This window comes from Chenopodium album, chromosome 6, assembly GCF_948465745.1.
Source record: "Chenopodium album chromosome 6, dcCheAlbu1.1, whole genome shotgun sequence".
NCBI lineage: Eukaryota > Viridiplantae > Streptophyta > Magnoliopsida > Caryophyllales > Amaranthaceae > Chenopodium > Chenopodium album.
This window is the reverse complement of record NC_137839.1, coordinates 52,722,217-52,744,131: the sequence shown is the minus strand read 5'-3', so window position 1 is coordinate 52,744,131 and position 21,915 is coordinate 52,722,217. Positions and strand designations below refer to the sequence as shown.

Sequence of the window (21,915 nt, the reverse complement as noted above, 5' to 3'; positions counted from 1 at the left end):
CCCAAAATCGAGACGGTCTACCTCCGTCTGCGCCACTTGTATAGATAGGCGTTCACTCTAAAATTGACAGGCGGACAGAAAACTAACAAAACCCTAATACACTTGTACGCACCAAGGCTATTTGAGGTCAGAGGAGTCGGCTTGTATGCGTACGAGCCACCCCCTCTGAGGGGCAAATGTTGAGGGTAAAAAAACCTCGTATACGTGGACCAATCCCATAGTGACACGTGGCCCAGTTATAGGGTGACACGTGTCACCACGGGAAGATGCCACGCAATTAAGAGCCCTTAATGTCTCAGGCCAATCTCGTAGCGACACGTGGCCCAGTCAGAGGGTGACACGTGTCGTCATGAGAAGATGCCACGTGTTTAGGACATGTGTTCCCTCTTTAATCAGCACGCCAGAAAGCCCTAACAACTTCAGGGCCCAAATCCCGAGAGATATCACTAAAAGCCGCAAAACGGCGCCCCCAGAGTAGCACGTGGCATTCACTGATTGCGCAGCCAATCACGCCACGCAAATCTAGGGTACAAACCCTAGAATGGGGCACGAGTCCCACCCCTGTAAATACCCCAATCATTTATGATTGCGCAGCCAATCACGCCACGCAAATCTAGGGTACAAGCCTTCATTCTCTTTCTGCTTAAGGATTTCAAGTTCCCTATCAACGAAAGCGTTTGCTATGGACTCCCAGGTAGAGATCTTTTCTTTCTCGAGAGAAAAGAACCATTATTGGCAAACGATCTCGAGAGATAGTGAGAACAGAGAGGGGAAAACCTTCTTATCGATACCCTTAATACTCATTATTGTTTCGAATGCTCTTAAATGAAAGTAAGGGTTGTCAGTTGCTCTGAATTTTGGGATGTCGTTGGCATTGAACTTCTGCGGAAGAAGATCTTTGTCCACCGAGACCCCTTGTGATGTAAGCTCTTGAAACTTGTAGTCGCTAGACAGCTTGCTTAGACTCTCTTGCATGAGGTCCATCTGTTGTTGCTTCACGGGATCATCAATCTTGAGTGCGAGAAGCTTCAGTGTCTCAGTCACGGTAACCAGTTGGTTCCTAAGATCATTGACTTCTTCTTGTGTTGCTATTATAGTCTTAGCTTTCCTCTTACGAGCTATGGGTTTGTCGAAAAGTTGGACTTGTACGAAAAGGTTGTCTTTGATTAACCATCCTTCCTTTCTTGACCACGCGCTGTAAATTAAACCATTTTGCGTTTTAATTACTTGACTCGAATCAACTTGACTTTACGATTTATTTTAAGGAGGAAAAAAGAATAAAGTAAAAAAAAAAAGGGTGCCTATTTTTGGCAAAAATAATGTACATATTTTTAGGGAACTAAGTATAGTTTTTTTTTATTGGAGGATTAATATCTGACTTACCCCCCTAAAAAAATGACGGAAAAAAAAAACGCGCACACAAGACTCTCTTAAACATGGTCAAAGTATGTGTATTGGTGTGTGCGTTGAGTGTAAGTGACATGCTTGAACTCTTGTGTAAGACCATTGGACTTAGTGCCTAAACTCGATCATCGGCTCAAATAAGTACTATTGACAGCAAAACTTAACCGAATTAGTTAGAAAACTGATTAATTAGACCCTAGGTGATGACTCAACCAATAATCCGAACTGTCGGCCAAACGACAGGACTGGCGTCGCACTGTGGAGATTGGCGCCAGACGACAGAGCTATCGCCAGGCGCCACACTTCATAGTGTGGCGCTACAGCTCAAAACTTGGCGCCAATATTGGAGCTTCGATCTGGGACTGTTTTCGGTGTTATTAGTCAATTGGGGTATGCCTAAAGTCGTACTAGGTCAATTCCGATTAAATTTTAGACTTTATTGACTCAAATTAATTAATTAGGCAAAGTTCTTAAGTCATTAAATTATTTAATCCCAACACAAGTCAAACAAACGTTTAAGAGAAACATAGAATATATGCATAGCAAATAATGCACAATTAGTCAAGTAGGCACAATATGATGCAATGCGTTTGCAACCTAACCATGGCTCTAGTTCTCTAAAGTTCGGGATATGGTTTAGTTAATAGAGGGTCCATGGTTAATTGTCCAGATGCACCGCGCAGAAGCCTAACCGTGAAGGGTTGGCGCGAGTGGATGGGACACCGCGAGTTAAGAAAAACTCGCTTCCATGGTTTGGTGAATTCAACATCTCGGATGTACCCTTTGTTGCACGGAGCGTTCAATCGGGTAGATGGAGCATGAATTCCCAGAGGGTTATGTCCATATGTAGAACACATATGGGTTTCAGAAAAGTGAGAAAAAATTCAATCAGGAAGTAGGATCGAACAAACAATACGAAAAAACCGGTCGAAATTAGAACACATATTTCTGGCTCGGTATTGGGGGAAATTGGCGCCAGCAATCAGAGACTGGCGCCAGCTTTTAGTTGTAGCGCCTGGCGCCAATACTGGCGTCTGGCGCTACGGTTAAAATGCTGGCGCCAATGCTCTGGCCCCTGACGCTACTTCCCACATGCCTCAGCAGCTTTCTGTGCTCGATAAAATTTTCCAGTTTCGCGCGATTTTATTTCGGTCCTAGTTGTGAAAGATATTTCTCAAATTTCCTACTTGTAAAATCCTATGTTTTTAACTCATTACGGATGGTCTTTCCAATGAGATCTTTTTTTATGCATATGACAATAATGTTAATCAAAATTACGCACATGAAATACTTAGAACGTTTCGAGTCTCATCCACTCATTCTAAATCATTGCCGAAACAAATTCAGGAATTAAAATAGAAATCCTCCCCAGTGGAGTCGCCAAAAACTATAGAGAATAAATTTCAAGCGTTAACCCCTAGCTTGAACCCCATTGTAGTCATACACTAAAGTACGGTGGCGTCCAAAAGGGAAGAAGATAGAGCAAAAGAGTCGCCAACAAGTTTTAGGAACTTGTAAACCGTTCACGAGGTGAAGGTTACACCCCTTAACGATCCAAGAGATCGTCAACTCCATAAGGTCTAGAACCAAATAAGGGTTCGGGGATGAAGGTACAAATCCAACTTAAAAGAGATTGAACCTGCCCTAATAATAGGCTTCTACTTTATTCTGATCGTATTCATGTGCGCTTTCCGATTAACATGCAATCAATAGGTTTAACCCTAAACCTGTTTAATCTATGTTGGTTGAATTTAATGTGCAAATAAATCTATTATTGACGATCACTTGAAATTATAATCAAATTAACCCTAAATAAGATTATCATTTATCTTATTAAGCGTGATTACAAGTACAAAATACCCTTTAAACATGCATAAAAGGTGTGATCAAGCAATAACAATAAATATATAAATAATCAAGCAACATAATAATAATCAATATCATGAATAATAATTATAATAATCATAATAATAATCATAAATAAAATAATCATCATCAAAATAATAATAATAATAATAATAATAATAATAATAATAATAATAATAATAATAATAATAATAATAATAATAATAATAATCATCATCATAAATTATAACAATTATAATCATAATCATGTTCATGTTAATATTAAAGCATAATAATAGCAAGATCCTAGGCATGATACTAACAAGATTAATAACAAACCCTAGCATGTCACTAAGCAATAAAAATCAAATCTTTAACCCTAACATGATACTAACAATCATAAATATTAGGAAGAACATAGGAAGCATCGTAACAATCATATTTAATATTAAAATTACCCTAGACATGATACTAGGAATATCATAATAACAATGTAAACATGATTTCTACATCATAATATCAATTAAAACCATTAAAGCACTTACTTTGATGCCTCGTACCTCTTTCTAATAACAAAATACACACGTTAGTAACTTCAAGGAAAATAATAAACAATTAAATTAAATTAAATAATTAAAATAGAGATTTGGGACCAAACCCTCAGAAATTAAACCTTTCACGTCTAGGGCGAAGGCAACTTCGAATATGGCTAGGTGTTTCTAGATCTTGCGAATGCGGAATTTTGTATGTAAAAAGAAATTTTAGAAAAAAAAAAAGAGAAATAAAGATGAATTGATGGTGAATGATTAAAGAAGAGAATGAGAGAATTAATTGAATGAAAACTGATTGTAGATGAATATTAATTAAAACTGATTGTTGATGAGAATTGGTGAATCAAAACGGAGTTTTTACGACGTTATTTATAGAGAAAATCAGCCAAAAAGATAAAATTAACAAAACAGAGTATGGCGCACGAAAAACAGAGTTGGCGCCAACCCAGGCTAACTGGCGCCAGGCACCAACACTAGCGCCAAGCGCCAATGGCTAGCGCCAGGCGCCAGGCCTAGCTCCAGGCACAAATGCCTGGAGTTAGGCGCCAGGCCTGTTTTTGACGCGCTTTCTCAAATCAGATAAGTTTTTCCATATAGGAGGATAAAACCGTATATTTTCCTCAAAAATGCTATTTGATTTTAATTAAAACTCTGAAAAGTCAACAAAAGTCAATTTATCAATGCTAATTGAATTAGGAATGAAAAGAACCTTCTAGAAGAATCTAGAAGACTAAAACCATTCCTAATTGCATTAGGAATGATAAATCATATTAGGCCCTCCCCTAGATCATTGGGCCGCATATAAGGCTCAAACCGGGCCCAGTTTAGTAAATTGGCCATAACTTCCTCAATATTCATCGGAATTGGGCTTATAATATATCGTTGGAAAGGTCTTTGCAAGCCCCATCCAACTATACTACTATTGGACTCATATCATGGACCAACCAAACTGGATTGACTGTTTTCTTAAAATAAGTTTTCAAAAACAAAGAGAAGAGAAAAGAAATTAAAAACTTATCCTCAACACTAGACTTTCCACACTTTCACTTCATTCGATTATGATTCGACGCGAAAGGTACTCATCACCGGGTTTGGTTTTGGGGAGACACAAATGGGTGTCTACAGTAGTCCTCTCCTCTTTTACCTCCACATTGAGCACTTCCACTTTCACTTCATTGTGGACTAAAGGTTGGTTGATCAAAAGATCATACCCCCTTGTTTCTTCATCTTCCCCAACTAAGCCTCCCGTTAGGATAGCTTGTAAAGGATCTCCTTCAATCAAATTCTCTTAGAACTCCTCTAAGTTCCTTTCCAAAGTATCGACTCTATCAACTTCATCAAACAATGGCTTTTTCAATGTTTGTGGGAATGAAAATGAAATTTTCTCATCTCCCACATTCAAGGTCAATCTTCCTTCCTTCATATCAATCACCACTCCCGCGGTGTTCAAAAACGGTCTTCCCAAGATTAGGGGCACCGTAGTATCTTCTTCCATTTCCATTACCACAAAATCACATGGCACAAAAACTCTTCCAACTTGAACCGGCACATCTTCAAGAATTCCCAAAGGTAGCCTAACCATGCGGTCGGCCAATTATAAGGACATTCTTGTTGGCTTCGAGTCTCCAACTTTCAAACTCTTAGTAATAGAATAGGGAATCAAGCTCACACTTGCCCCAAGATTCCAAGTCTCCAATCTTCACCGATATTACATAGCTATCGGGGTCACCAAGCTTTTGAGGAAGCTTGTTTTGAATGATTGCACTCACCTCCTTAGGAAGGGAGATGGTTGCACTCTCTTCAATCCTACTCTTGTTGGATAGAAGATCCTTCAAAATTTTTGCATATGTAGGCATTTGTGACATAGCATGAAGAAAGGGGATATTTACTTGAAGTCCTCTCATGACTTCAAGAAAATTTAAAAACTTTTCATTCAATTTCTTTTCAACAATCATATGAGGGAATGGAATGGAAGGCTTGTATACTTTCATGGGGGGCTTTTCTACCTTTTCCTCATCTCCCTCATTTTTCTTTTGTGGCTCCTTTCTCTCAACATCAACTATCTCATTTTTAAACTCACTCTCATTTCTCACCACAACTCCCTCATCTCTCTTTTGTGGCTCCTCTTCACTCATAACCGGCCCTTCATAACCTCTCCTCGATCTCAAAGTAATGGCCTTAGCTTGCTCCTCTGGGTTCACAAACGTTGAGCTTAGGAAGTGACCACTAGGATTGGAGGATGAACTTCCAGCTTGTTGCGCAATTTCTGCCAATTGATTCTCAATTATCTTGTTGTGTGCTTGAAGTTGTTGGATGTTTGCTTGCATATCTGCATCGCTTCTTCCTTGTTGTGTAATGGAGGTCTCAAGTGCGGCTTCAAGGCTAGATTTTTGAGGAGGTGGAGGGGCGGGTTGGTTATATTGTTTCCTTTGTTGGTTTTGGTCCCTTTGGTTAGGGTGACGGTAAGGAGCTTGTTGTTTTTGTGGATGGGATTGGTTGTATTCGTTTTGAGGGGGGCCTTGGTTTTGTTGCTTCCAACCCCTCTTTTGTTGGGGTTTCCAACCTTGATTGTAGGGTTGAGAGTAATTATCATTTCTTTGCCCAATAGCCGCCGCTTGCTCTTGGTTAGTTGAGTTGCAATAGGAGGACAAGTGATCATTTCCTCCACAAGTCTCACAAGACATGACTTGTTGTAAAGAAGAGCTTGGAGATGTAAGGGTAGCTTGATATAGCTTGTGAGCTAGCATGCCAACCTTTGATGCAATAAGGTCTATTGCACTAAGATCGTGGATTCCGCCTTTCTTTGCTTGAGGTTGCCTTCTATCACCATCGTATGCATAGTGCTTTGCCACTTCTTTAATCATCTTGTATGCATCATCCACCGATAGCTTTTTAAGGCTACCACCGGCCCCGTTATTAAGGTTGGCCCTTGAAGTAGGAGTAAGACCATCATAAAAGCTTTGAACAATGATCCATGATGTGAAACCATGGTGTGGGCATTTTCTAGTGTAGTCCTTGAAACGCTCTCAAGCTTCACTTAACGTTTCATCAATCTCTTGGTTGAAATTGGTGATTTTCCTTCTTAGTTCGGCGGTCTTTTCGGGTGGACAATAATTTCCAAAGAAAGCTCTAGTGACTTCATCCCATGTGGTCAACGATCCCTCTTCTACCGTTATCAACCAATGCTTTTCTTTGTCACGGAGGGAGAATTGAAACATGTGCATATGGATGAACTCTTCCGTAATGTTGTTTTGCTTGATGGTTGTGCACAATTCGAGGAAGTTGTCCAAATGAGCAAAAGGACACTCATGAGAACTCCCACCAAATTGATCACTTTGTATCATATAGATAAGTTGAGGTGAAAGCTCAAAATTATTTGCATTTGTAGCAGGGAGACGTATGCCACTCCGAAGTGTGAAGGCATTGGGGTGATCATAATCTCGTTGAAATAGTGGAGGAGGATTGTTATCACCCATGTTATCTTCTTCGTTGTTGCAAAGATTTCTTCCAGATCGGAATTCGAATATACAATAGAGAACTCGGGTGTGCCTTGCAAAAGCGTCCTCACGTTTCTCAAAAACCTATTTAGCTCTGGATTAACGGGAATAAGCGGTGATTGCTTACTCTTCTGTGTCATGCAAGGTCAAACAAAGCTAAGAAAAACGTTAGTAATGACTATCACAAGTTGAAAACACAAATATACAAAAATAAATAAGAAAAATTATGATACAAATACACACACTTAGACTCATTCAACAATAATACATTCAATGTGACTTTGCCTCCCCGGCAACGACGCCAAAATTTGATAGGCCGTCGTCGAGCCTACCAAAGATAAAGTCCTATCTTGGTCTCACTAGCTAATAGAAAGGGTAAGAAAGGGTCGACCCCAAGAGAGGCGTTGAATCAACCACCAAGATACTACCGTTTAAAGAAGCTAAATGAAGTCGAAATTGGTTCGGTTTTTATGTAACATGTACTAGTTCAAATCAACTAACACTAAGGGGTGATCAACAATAATTAGAGAGTTCTAGGGCTTGGGATATACCACTCAATTTCGTCACAAATCACAAATAGCATGTAGCAAACAATGGTAAATTAAGGGGATAATATAGGGGAAGTCATCTAAAGCATCCAACTACTCTCTCTAGCTAGAGGGATTACTTGAATCATGAATACAACCTACTCTCGTGGTTACAAAGCATAAAACAAGTGTTAAAGCATAATCACGATGACATAAACATTCCCTTGACTGGAAATTCCTATTCTCATGGAATTTCAAGTCAATTAAGCATAAGGGAGCTAACTCAAGTTCATCTCTCGATCATTCGTTGAGAAAGCTTAGATAATAGTTCTAGCAATGGCCATATACAAGAACTAAGCAATTAAACCACTTAAGCTCAACTAATTAACACCCAATAATTACCAAATTAACACATTCAACAAGAAATTAGTGACTACATTGAGGGTTTTACCCAAACCCTAGAAAATTAGACTACTCACAATCCATGGAGATTAAAGCAATTAAGGGTTTCAAGTAACTCATGAACAAGAATTAACTAAAGATTAAGCTAAATAACAATCTAAGCATACAAGAATTAAGCAAGAAAATTAACAATCAAAGCAATTAAAATGGAAGAGAAGAGTGAAAAAATATTACTAGAAGCTTGAACTTGAATAACAATGGTGGAACTTGTCTTCTACAATGATTGAGAATGAAATTTCCAAGCTAATGATTATAATCTAACTAATGATTTGAGAATATTTGTGTTTCTACAATTACAAACTAAGAGGAAGCACTAAAAACTTTGATGCCGTATAAATGAGCTCAAGGGATTATTTATAAAGACCCCCAAATAAAAAACACGGAGTAAACAAGAGTCGGGCAAGGCTACAGGTCAGCACGGACGTGCCGAGGTAGGCACGGGCGTGCACCTCCGAAAGAAAAGAGGCAGAACCTACTGTCTTGGCCTGGGGATCCTGCACGGATGTGCTAAATGTGGCACAGACGTGCAGGCCTTGTTCTGTACAATCAGTTTTGAAACTGATTTGGGCTGAGCAAACTGCACGGACGTGCTGGATATCCTGCACGGACGTTCAGGTCATGAAAGCAGTAGGCAGTAGCTTATGGTCGTGCTGGGGCACTCCTGCACGGACGTGCCATACTTTGCACGTCCGTGCAGACTCTCTAAGACTTTTATCTTCACTTTTCTTCCGTTTTGCTTCATTGTCTTGTCTTCTAACCTCGGTTTATCATCCATATGCCTCAAATGGTCGTCTTTGAACCTAAAAACTCAACAAAAACACTAACAGCCCGTGAAGCAAGGGATACACAAAAGTTGAACAAAAATAGAGTGAAAGTGAACCAAAATGCCAATATACCAAGTAAACAAGGTTTGAAATTACTCTAAAATCATATCAAATAACAAGTTATCATTGCACCTTTCTTCTGATTTCTTCATTGAACATGCTCGATCTCGTTGATCATATCCAATGAAATCATACCTTTTGGAGCAGTGTTACAAATAGTCACAACCAAAGTTTCCCAACTATCTGGCAAAGAACTCAATAAGAACAAATCCTGCATTTCATCATCAAGAACAATCTTCATAGTAGTTAACTTGTTAATAATATCTTGGAAGTCATTAACATGCTCATAAACTGACTTTCAACCCTTCAATTTCAAATCAACAAGTTTCTTAATCAATGAAGCTTTGTTATGTGCGGTCTTCCTTTCATAAAAACTTTCAAGTTTCTTTCACAAATCATAGGGGTCGGAATCCTGTGACACATGGTTGAATATGCTAATATCAATCCATTGTCTAATAGTCCCTAAAGTCTTCCTTTTTAACTTTACCCAATCTTTTTCATCCATCTTTTCAGGTTTTGTTGGTTTTACAATGCTAACATTAGGCCATGTTCTTTTGAACTTCTGGGCAGAGCTGAGCAGATTAAATTTCAGCAAAGTAGAGCAGAGTAGATTTCAGGATATCAAAGTAGAGTCCAGCAAAGCAGATTAGATTTCGACATTATTATTGATAATATTATTAATGTTATTATTATTGATTTTGGTATCATCATCATCATCATCATCATCATCATTACTATTACTATTATTATTATTATTGATACGTTCATATACCATTGATTTAGGTGAAAACATAAATAAATGAGTACCATATTTAACATATGTTAATAGTAGAAAGACAAAAGACAAAAGTTTAACATCTTCAAATTATTAAAACCGCATATCAAAATAGGAACAGAATTAGATTAGAGTTTAACATTGTGGTGGATTAACCATCCACTTCCATATGATCGTCATTTTCATCATCATTGTTGTTTTGATCTTCGTTGTTATCACCTTCATTGTCTCTTTCCGATCGATTAGCCCTCCAAATTCGGAGTGTTATACGAAGTCGCACTATGTCCATACTATCTTTTCACCATTGTGCATACATAGTTGAATCTGCTGCTCCGATCCTATATTCACATCATGATGAATGATTGGTATGCCAAGCTTATGCATCCGAATAAAATTATGTAGTGTGCAAGTGGCTACAATGATTGACATTTGACTCTTTTGTGACTCTTATGGCATGTTATGTAATATCCTCCACATTTTTTTTAATTTACCAAACGAACATTTCACCTTCATTTTTAACGATGAATATAGCTTATTAAAAAGTTCTTTTATTCCTCTAGGTGGCATTCTTCTAAGGTACTCTTACTCCCCCGATGTACAGCGTCATATATCCAAGAGTATTTAAATATGCCGAGTCTGCTAAATAATATTTTCCTGAAATATATAGATCTTAGAATATTTTACACGAAATAAATTAAAATATATATTTAATACGTAATTGAAGAATTAGAGTCTACCCGGAGGTGGATTGGGAAATTTAAATTTTGGGTTGCCTAAATTGTCTTTCCACACCGTGGTATCATGCACACTTCCTTCTCAACCGACATTAATAAATGTGTAAATTCTATCAAACGAACAACAAGCCAAGACATTCCAACTTTTTTTTTCCATGTCGATCACAAAATGGCACACCATTGGTATCACTTACAATGACATCAATAACTGTTGCATCCAAAGCTCCAATAACATCTTGACAAATAATGACATTTATATATAGCACTGTCAAAACGGTTTGATAGTTCGAGTTCGAGTTCGGTTCGGTTTGAAATCGGTTCGGTATTAAATCGAGTAGGTTTGAAATCGGTTTAAGTGCCTCGCGGGTCGGTTCCAGTTCGGTTTAAATAGTTATCGGTTTGATTCGGTTTCGGTTTATTCTTGAGCGGTTTTAATTCGGTTCGGGTTGTAAATAGTCCGGGTAGTAAACGATTCGGTGCAGACGAGTTTCAGTTTGTTAACGGTTCGGTGTAAACGGTTTTTATCCCGGTTCAAACTGTTTTGGGTTGGAAATGGTTTCGGGTTAGAAATAGTTCAGTTCTTTTTCGGTTCAGTTTATAACAGGTTCAGTTTATAACTGGTTCGGTTCTTTTTCAGTTCAGTTTATAACTAGTTCGGTTCTTTTTTTGGTTTATGGCAGGAGGATTTTTAGTGGGAGGAAGATATTTTATACTATGATAATAATTTGACCGGAAGATATTTTATACTATGATAATAAATTTTCAATAAATATTAATTTGGCAGGAAGAATTTTTGTACAATGATAATTAAATTCATTTAAAACACCTTTTAACTTGATTTTAATATTCTCTTTATAGTAAGCAGTTTGTAGCCGATTCGTTTATAAGCGGTCCGGTTCGTAAACGATTCGGTTTGCAAGCGGTTCGGTTTATATACAGTTTGGTGCGAACGGGTCGCGGGTTGTTAACGGTTCGGTGTAAACGGTTTTTATCCCGGTTCAAACGGTTTTGGGTTGAAAGCGGTTTCGGGTTAGAAACAGTTCGGTTCTTTTTCGGTTCGGTTTGATTTCAGTTCAGTTTAGAACTGGTTCAGTTCATTAACGGGTTCGATTCTTATACGGTGTAACGTTATTCGGATCGGTTCGGTTTTGGGTTCATTTACATACAGTTCGGGTCGGTTTTCGGTTTTAAAAAAAAACGGTTTTTAATCGGTTCGGTTCTCATTTGGGTCGGTTTGTTTCGGGCAGTTAAACGGTTTCGGTTTGAAATTTGACAGCACTATTTATATATAATTGATTTTATAATAAACATCTACACTTTTGACATTGAAATGTAAATAAGCGAATTTCCTTTAAATAATGAAGTTATACCTTGAAATAAGGCCAATATCTTGTACTATTAGCTACCTCTGGAGGCACCTCGAATAAGTCACGATGTGGTCTAATGATATCGAAGGACAGATTAACCAACACTTTCAACACTTTGTTATAATACTTGCATATTGTAGAAATAGAAGGCTTAAATTTATCGGAAGCATCACGATATGAAAGTTCTTTTGCTAAAATATATAGACATATACCTACTTGTTCCGCTACTTTCACATATTTATCGTCATGTAGTAGATCTCTTTCAATCATCAAGTACACTAGCTGAACAAACATGTTTCGATCAAGTCTTAATTGAATTTGACATTCCGTCGGAGTTTCTGTTAACAACCTATGTATAAATTAAGCTCCACTTCCCCCCGTTCTCTTTGCGGTTGCCTTGTCGGTGGGATCGTCGCTGAATCAAGATTGTCTTCTAGTGAATCGCATAGTTCCTGTAATGCAAGAATCATGCATGCATGTCTAGTGTTTTCATCTCCCATTCTACATTAAACAAAACAAGATAATGATAAATAAGATGTCCATGTAATTAATCCCAAATAAAACAATAAACAATACTTCTAAGTCTCGACAAACCAAATTTAAACTATAATAAAACAATACAACTAGTTCACCGAACTAAAATACAACATAAATTTTAACTAAATAAAAGCACACATAGTTCAAAAAAATCAAAATCACAAATACTTCGACCAAACTTAATTCACCCGTAGTTTAACTTCCTCAGTTGTTAGGGAGAGTCCCATCTAAGTACCACCACTTGTGTTCGTCATCCTCAAGTGCCAAGAACATATTGGCTACCTCCTCATTTTCCAAGTATTTTACTACACGAATATAGTATTCTCGACCTCGTGCCACAACAACTCCCATTCTAGTTAGAGTTTGAACTACCTTCGAATATCTTTCCGTAGGCTTAGTAGCAACACTTTTCTCCAACAATTCAATAACACCATCAATACTATCTTTTCGTCTTTTTTCCTCAAAATTATCAATACCATTTTCACTTTTTCGTTTACTACTAGTACCACCCTGAACTTTTTTGCGCACAGTCTTTGGAGGGGATACACTTTGGGCAGCGCTTGAAACATTGACATCAATACCAACATAATCACTATCAATGTTCTCGTTATCCCCTGAACCTTCTCTTGTTCCGTTATCATTTCTCCCTCTTCATCAGCATCTCCAAATTCTTCGCTGCCATCGTTTATAGAAAGACCAGCTACATTCTTTGACAAGTACGAAGTACCCTTTGCCACTGCTGGTAAAAAGCATCCGCCGATACCTACAGCTGTTGTAGCTTGAAATATTTTCTCCATCAAGTTTGCGTTTGTCATCCCCTTTGTAGCTATTACTAAACCACATTTTGGAAAGTCTTGAAAAAGGAATGTTACAAAACATTATAGTTCATCCATAGCATCATAGAAGTGATATAAAAGTTGTAGGTACTTACTGCGAAGAACTTGTGCCATCTTTCTGTGTGGTTCTCTTTTCAATATCAATTGTATTTTTTATGGGGTGTCGCGCTAATCCAGTCGTGTTAGATGATCTAAGATGAGATTTGTAATGCGTTCCCGCAAAACAGCTTACCGATTTTCAACTTGTCGTGATCTAACATGCTTATTAATGCATGCACTTGACTGTTTAGAGACATGTTCCCGAATCCACTTATATTACCACATGTACCATTCTCCTGGATTAAAATTTCTAAGTACTTTGTGGAGGTACGGTTATCCCAATGCATTTTCCCCATCTTGTTAGCTGTCCAATTAACACGTTACATTACCATACATAAAATGCCAAATATATATGGAAATCAAATTCATTACATGCATTGTTCAATATATATGCGTTCTTTATATATATGGTAAATGGAATATGTCATATGCATGGTTCATTATATGGATTCATTATATGCATGTAATTTCGTTTAATTATAACTACATCCAATTCATCCAATTCCAAGACAAACTAATAATTCAAAGAAGTTCAATAATATAAATCAGCAGTGTTTTATTTTAATTGAATCTAATACACTGTCCACTGACAGTAGTTATTAAATTATTCAACCAACCATATAAACAATTCTTTAAGCAAACCTCTAATAATAAACTCACAATTTCAAATAGATTATACTCAATAATGAGCCAAGATTCAACACCTAACCCTTAGTTTTAGTATTGGTATATTATTTAATTTCAGCTAAGCTAAGAAAATTGCCTTTCTATGTCTTAGACTCTAATCCACATCACGGTTTTCCTCTAATATTTTACTTGACACTTGTTTTTTCCCCTGTTTCAATCACACTTCAAAGACTTTCTACAACCTACTTTGGCCCCTTATTAAACATACTTGAGGTAATTGCAATCACATCAAGGAACTAATAATATTTATAGTTTGTTCGGGATACAACAAGCTTGTTAGCTTGTACATGAATGAAACAATTAATGGATGGGAGTAATAGTACTTCATAATTAATCTTGGTATGGCCAGGTGCATATGCACGATTTTGGGGGTACCTTGGACGGTTTTGATGGTAGATTCTTATATCTAATTCCAATGGCTCTAGTAATAATTTATGGACTTGTCTGCTTCTTGCTGATCCATCCAAAGGTCAGTCTATCAACTATCGAACATACATCATCTAAACGAAACCTACTAATATCAAATCCAACCTAACCAAAAAACATGACAATACTACATGAAGTCATACAACACATCATTACATCAATATATCATCCAAGAACAAACTAGACAAATAATTTACATGCTCCGGGGACAAGGATTCTTGTGTAAACAAGGCTGCAAATTAGCATATACTCCATATATAGAAATACTCTTTAGTAGCTGAATTTCAAGATACTAAATAATTACATATAAAATTATCACAAAATTCACATATATAATAGAATAATAAGATTGAAACAAGTATCTAGTCACGCATTAGTTTTTAAAAAAAAAAAATAAAAAAAAAATAAAAAAATAAAAAAATAATAATAATAATAATAATAATAATAATAATAGTAATAATAGTAATAATAGTAATAATAATAATAATAATAATAATAATAATAATAATAGTAATAATAATAATAATAGCGCCTTTATGATTATTAGTCTGATTACTCCCACAATTAGTTTGATAAATATATAGTTTGATTAAAAACTAGTCACGCATCCACAAGTATCTAGAGTTTAACAAACAATGATAAACATACAGTTGGAAGGTTTGGTAATATGTTACCTAAAGTTGAGTAGGGAGCTGCCGACGGAATTCTCTAGGCAGGAAGAGCGGCTGGATCGAAGGCTCCTGGTCGGCAAGCGATGTCGGGAGAGTACTCGGTGGCAGGTTGTCGAGCGGTGGCAACTTTGGGTGGCAGAGCTTCGGTGTTATCAAAGCGTATTTTTTTTTTACTTTGAATGGTATTGAAGTTCTTGTAGTCGTTGCTTTATATTGAGGAAGTTCTTTATTTTTTATTTAATTTTTTTTTCCACTTTTAAGATAATTATATGGGTAATTGGGGACAAAATTGTGAATTGTTTTTGGAAACATTTGACCACAAAGATATTGGTTGAAGCTTTAGATTAAATGCACTGTACAATTATGGGCAGCTTTTAGATTTGATTAGTAATTAATCCTATTTCCTTTTTTCTTTAAATAAAAAAGGTTAACATTTTAGTAAAATATATTCCTTTAAAAAATACTAATTGGGTAATAGCCCAATTGGGGATATTAATGTATAGGTTTGGAAACCATTGACTACCAAGTTGTTTATTGATCCTTTTGAGTGAATAGGGTTGTTGGGAAGAACATATTTTAAGGAAAACAATTTTTTTGTACCTTTTTTATTCTTTTTATAGCATTGGTTATAATTATTAAATAAAATTATGTATTTAATATTATTATTAAATATTATGTATTGCTTTTCAAAAGAAAAAATATTAAGTATTACTATTCCCTAAAAAAATATTAACTGTTTGTTATTATTATTCTCGGCAACTGCGAATTGTTATTATTATTATATATTTTTTTGAAAGAATTGTTATAGTTATTAGAAATTATTAACTAATAATATTATATTAAATTAATTCTTAATATTTTGAATTATTAATATTGATAATTATTATTATAAATTATTATTATGAATAATAAATATTAATTATTATTATAAATAATAAATATTAATTATTATTAATAGTAATAATTATTATAATTGTTTTTAATAGTAAGAATCATTATAATTAATTTTAATATTAATAATTACTACCTCCGTTACATATTAGTTGCAACTTTTGCCATTTAGGGGTGCTACCTATTAGTTGCAACTTTCTTTTTCTTTCTTTTTTTGGTAAATTGAAAACCTTTTATACCCTTACTAAAAAAATCATAATCTCAATTACATGTTATAATGTGACCAGATTATACCATTTAACCAACACCATTAATTTAATGATTCCCACCTAATTCTTTTTCCACTTATTTATTCACCAACCAACTTTATTCAATGATTCAAACCACTTCACTGAAATTTCCAAATTTGGGGAAAATTGAAAACCCTAGGTCATCTACTACGTAAGTTCATCCTCTTACTCCTCCATATCTTTCTTTCTCCTTCCTCCATGATTATCTCTCACCTTCCTCCATGAATTTCTCTCTCCTCCCTTGATGTAACCCACAAAATCTCTTCAACTACCTTAACAAACCCACACAAATTCTCCAGATCGTGAAATTATTGAGCACGAAATTCCCCAAATCTCTTCGACTAAGGGTTTGTTCGATCGTGAAATTATTGAGCACGAAATTCCCCAAATTATTGAGCATGAAATTCCCCAAATCTCTTCGATTGTGAAATTATTGAGCACGAAATTCCCCAAATTATTGAGCACGAAATTCCTCAAATTGAGCACGAAATCTCTTTTACTACCTCAACAAACCCACACAAACTTTAATTGAGCACGAAATTCTCTCAAAAACCCACAGATCTATACTTTAATATGGTGAATTTGAAGCCCCTATGTGACGCAATCTTTGAGAGTGATTGTGATGAAGAAATGGCGCTCCTTGTTAAGTGTATTGAGTCCATTGAGCAGGACACTCCTTGGGCGAAAAATTTGTACATTCATAACAAAGGTCGTGATATTTTGAGTGAGAAATCGCTCGAAGCTTTGCTTACAGTTATCGCCGAGGTCGAGGATGAAAAAGCGGAACAACAAGCCGCTGCCGCATTGCAGTTGGGGCAGAAAAGGTGACTGATGGTCGTGTTGTTGATGGTAGGAATTGCTCCTCGATGAAGGATAAAAAAACTGAGGGGAGCGGTTCCAGTAAACGAAGGTAGTCGTGGCCTCGAAGGGCTAGACTACGTCCTAAGAGGGCTAAAATATGTGACCCCGATAAAGAAGAAGCTGCGGCTTTGCCTTCTCCTCCTGCCTCTGCTGGTCTGAATTCTGAGAAGGAAATAGTTGGATCGGGCCTAGTTGTGAATGAGGACGGGGTTCAACTATCTACCACTGTAACAATTTCTATAACCTTATCTTTTTGTTTCATTTTTCTTCTTAATCATAAGCATTCCTATCATTATTGCTGGTTATATTGTTGGATGGTTGTGTGTTGGAGGTTGTTTGTGTATGTTGAATATGGTTGCCAGCGGCTTCACGTTGCTGGCCGGGGGTGTTGGTTGTTGTTTGCTGGTTGTTTGTGTATGTTGAATATGATGCTTGTTCTTTGCCTCGAAATGTTGTCTGGTTTGCTGAAGATGGTAGTCCCTGTTATGTAGTCCCTCTTTATGTTGCATGTTCTTGTAATGATGCCTCTGGTTGCCTATTTGTTGTTGTAGTCCCTATTTCTTTGTTACCTTGTTGCCTGTGGGGGTGTAATGTGGTTGATGTGGGGGATTAATGTGGTTGATGGATGATGACAAATACTCTTTTCTATCATGTTTGGGCCATGGTCTCAATGATAATTTTAGATGAGAGACCACTGAAACTAGAGTGCCTTAATTGTTGTTAACTTGAGTCCATTAATTGTTGTTTGTAGAGTCCCATGTAAATGTGACTAGCTACCATGCCCTAAATCCATATGAACAAGGGACTCAATTGATTTATGTACGGCATGTAAGAATTGCTCCAATTGTTTTTAATGCAATAGTTGTTGAGGTAACTTACATGATGCCATATTATGTTGCATGTTCTTATAATGTTGCCTCTGGTTGCCTATTTGTTGTTGTAGTCCCTTTTTTGTTGTTGCCTTGTTGCTTGTGGGGGTGTAATACTTTTGATATGGGGGTGTAATGTGGTTGATGGATGATGACAAATGCTATTTTCTATCATGTTTGGGCCATGGTCTCAATGATAATTTTAGATGAGAGACCACTGAAACTAGAGTGCCTTAATTGTTGTTAACTTGAGTCCCTTAATTGTTGTTTCTAGAGTCCCATGTAAACATGACTACCTACCATGCCCTAAATCCATATGATGAAGGGAATCAATTGATTTATTTATGGCATGTAAGAATTGCTCCAATTGTTTTTAATGCAATAGTTGTTGAGGTAACTTACATGATGCCATATTATGTGATTAAAATATTGACCCTCTGATGGATAATTACAATCTTTTGTTCTGAATGTGTAAATACTCTATAAAAGAAACAACAAAATACACAATGCGTTCTACGTACCCAAAAGTCATTTAATTCATTAAACCCATAAGGTTCATTACATCAAGATTTAGCGAAAGTGTTCCACTAATTCATTACATCAAGGTTTAGCAAAAGTGTTCCCCTAATTCATAGGCTTCCCAGTACATAATAAGCAATAGCATTTCACTAATTAATAGGTTGCCTTGTTCATAACAAGCAAAAGTTTACACATAACCAACTAGATTTTGCATTTTTCATACCAATATTTACACAAAAGGGTGGTTAGGTGTGGCAGCCTGTTTGTAAGTTACTTACCTTAGTCTGCATCCACCTCAAGATGGTTGTCTTCATCTCCTTGTCCCTCATTTCTTGCTGGTCTGAATATGTCATTAAGGAACTTCACTCCCTGCTCCACTAATTCCTGACTGACATTTAAAATATCTGGTAATGACCCTAGATTCTCAAGCCTTTGTTTCTTCATATGTGGTATCTTGTAATTGTTGCCCCCTTCTTTCTTTAGAATTTCCACCATACATGACTATAAAGTGATCCAAGTATACTTGTTCACCATTGGATCAAAGAATTCATAAGCCTCTTCAACTCTTTCAATTAATTCATCAATGTTTTTTGGGAATGAATGGTATTGAAGAGATTGAATAGCCCAAAATAGGCCTAAATCAAACACATTCAGATCAGAAGATTGTGGTAGTTGGTATACTAGCTTGATGTTGAACCCATTCTGAGTTAATGCAGCCTGAAACTCATCATCAGTTGGGATTTGGTGAGGTCGGGCATTGTCCCATTGAATGGTTATGTTCTTGCTTTTTTGTGGTGGCCAATTTTGAACTATTGCTGGAATAACCTTGTAAAGAAGCATGTCCCTTATGACTTCCTTAGTTACATGCTGGTGTGCTTTTGTTTCCCATGTACCTGCTGCTCTGTTCTTGCTGTTTGTTTTTTTTTTTTTTTTTGCCTTTTGTTGGTAAGTAAATGGAAAAATTCCATACTTACCATCATGGAGCATTTCACCATTTCGATGAAATAATGGTTTCGAAATGAGTCCCATAAACATGGCCTTTATCTTGAATCTCCTTGACACTTGGCACATGTAAGGTTCATCTTCTTTTGCCAATAAGTAGAACCTCCTTGTCTCTGGACTGAGATAAAACCATTTTTCGTCTATATGAACAGCATGTTCCATTGAATCAAATGTTGGGTCTCTAGGTGGAATTGCTGGTTGAATATGTGAAAGAACCCACCTAATTCTTTGCACCTTGTGATTGTCTATCGTCTTTGGACGGTGAGTAGCTGTGTGAGTTCTTAATATCCCCCTTTTTTTCAGCCTATGCACTGTGACATGACTGATTTTTTAAGGCACTTGCATAGCTTCTTTCAGTTGTCCTCAAATACAAAGGGACTGATTGGAGTAATTTAATTGAGTACACTCTTGGTTTAGGCCATGTTCTCCCAAATTTTTTTGTTCTGACATCAACCACACCCCCTTCTTGTCTTTGTTTGAGAAAGTCCTGAAAAATTCGAGTGATTGTTGACTTGTGCACACCATATTCTATTGTAAGTTTTGTTTTATATCCTCTTGGTAATGCACCATCTGTTTGTTTTTCTAACATGGCATCAACAATCATTCTTTTTTCTGTAAGAGTAAGCTCTGGCCTCTTCCTTTTGTTCACAATTTGATGTTGTTGATGTTATTGATTATCTGTCTCTGCTTCTGCTTCTGAAAACATCTCTGACATAAACTCTTCTTCCATTAAAATCTGATTAAGGTTGTAAAAATCATCATCATCCATTGTTGCTATGCTTGTGTTTTCCTTACAAATGCAGAAAAAATGAAGTGAAACTTTGAAGATGCTGGATTTGCTGAAGGGAATATGATTAAAGGCTGGAGTTGCAAGAATTTTTTGTTTTTTTTTTTTCTAGTGGGTCTGTAATAATTTCAAGGACATTATGTTTAATGGAGGGAGTTAGAATTTTGTGAACTTCATTGAATGAAGGGGTCTGTAGTTCTGTACTTGTGTATTTATATGGTCTCCTTAAATTAAGTGGTAAAATTGAAGGGATTGCTGTTTAAATTTGATGAATATATTTGACAGAGGGAAACAATCTCTCTCCTAAAAATTCTGGAGGGAAACTTTCCCCCTAAAAAATCTTTACAGATTTCCCTCCCCCAGTTAATGAAAATCTGGTCCCCACTTTCTCTCTCCTCAATGTTTAATTGCTTGCATTTACTCACTTAATTTTAGCTTACCAAATTTTGTCTAGGAGTCCGTGAAGTTGCCAAAGTTGCAACTGATAAGAAACGAAGGTAGTATTTAATAATAAATTATTATCATCACTATAATATTGATTATTATTATTGAATATTAATTATTATTGTTATTGTTAATATTAAATATTATTTGAAAATAGAGCAGAGTAGAATTCTTTTGAGCAGAGCGGAGCAGATTTTATCTGAGTAGAGAATGCAGGGCTCAACAGAGCAGAGTAGAGCAGCTCTAAAGATCAGGGCCTTAGTCTTTGTGGTTGTTTCTATTGGTTCATGTAAGTCTTTACAATACAACAATTCTTCCATCACAGGTATCCAAATTGAATAATTATTTGATGTCAATTTAACAATTGAACTACCACTAGTTGACTCCATACGGTGACAAATTAAATTCCGGCTTTGATACCAAGTTGTAGGGATCTGAAAGGGGTCACTACAACACCCACTTTGTCACACACAAGATAATCAACTAAAAATCAATCAAATTAAATCAATTTCTCAGATAACCAAAATAGCACAACCAAAATAGCAATTAAGCAGTAGTAAAAGTATAATAACACCAACAATAATTAGAAGAAACAACAATAATCAACACATACAGATTATACGTGGAAAATCCCTTCGATGTGAAGGATAAAAACCGCGGGACTGCTTCAAGAGTCCACCCTAGCTTCTCTTATTGATAATTGATGGTAAAATAAACCCAAATCAGTCTAAACAAGATTTAACAACCCACAAACGACAACAAACTATAAGAGATCGAAAATTAGAGAGCAAAAGTGTAGAATTCACCAAAAAGACAGCAGTTCTGCCCGAAAATAATTATGACCAAATTAGAGATTAAAACGACGATCTAACTGTCCAAAATGAAGCACTTGATGTCAAGAGTAAGCTATCAAAATTTGAGCATGATCCAACGGTGGAATCTCTGGAAAT

General features: G+C 36.3%; 2 protein-coding genes and 1 non-coding gene across 3 annotated transcripts; 1 reads left to right on the top strand and 2 right to left on the bottom strand.

Moving 5' to 3' along the window:
- Positions 1–5,440: 5,440 nt before the first annotated feature.
- LOC145636956 (uncharacterized) lies at positions 5,441–7,276 on the bottom strand. The gene is made up of 2 exons (XM_081688486.1): positions 6,843–7,276; positions 5,441–6,728 (listed from the first exon to the last, which is right to left on the bottom strand). Exons 1-2 carry the CDS (start codon positions 7,274–7,276, stop codon positions 5,441–5,443), a joined length of 1,722 nt encoding a protein of 573 aa, XP_081544612.1.
- Positions 6,783–6,889, top strand: LOC145637446 (small nucleolar RNA R71). Its single transcript, XR_014114230.1, has one exon. It is a non-coding gene; the product is annotated as a small nucleolar RNA R71 (small nucleolar RNA).
- An 11,735-nt stretch (positions 7,277–19,011) lies between the features above and the next one.
- On the bottom strand, positions 19,012–19,896 carry LOC145636955 (uncharacterized). Its single transcript, XM_081688485.1, has 2 exons — positions 19,256–19,896; positions 19,012–19,120 (listed from the first exon to the last, which is right to left on the bottom strand). The coding sequence occupies exons 1-2, from the start codon at positions 19,894–19,896 to the stop codon at positions 19,012–19,014; spliced, it is 750 nt and encodes a 249-aa protein (XP_081544611.1).
- Between the last annotated feature and the right edge of the window lie 2,019 nt (positions 19,897–21,915).

Bases quoted from the DNA above. Each gene is read 5' to 3' on its own strand.
- LOC145636956 (XM_081688486.1), bottom strand. From the start codon at position 7,276: ATGGGTGATAACAATCCTCCTCCACTATTTCAACGAGATTATGATCAC. The intron at 6,729-6,842 runs GTTAAGTGAAGC...TCCTACTTCAAG, and splicing joins AACCAAGAGATTGATGAAAC to GGCCAACCTTAATAACGGGG.
- LOC145636955 (XM_081688485.1), bottom strand. From the start codon at position 19,896: ATGGAACATGCTGTTCATATAGACGAAAAATGGTTTTATCTCAGTCCA. The intron at 19,121-19,255 runs GTATACTTGGAT...TTTAAATGTCAG, and splicing joins TTTGATCCAATGGTGAACAA to TCAGGAATTAGTGGAGCAGG.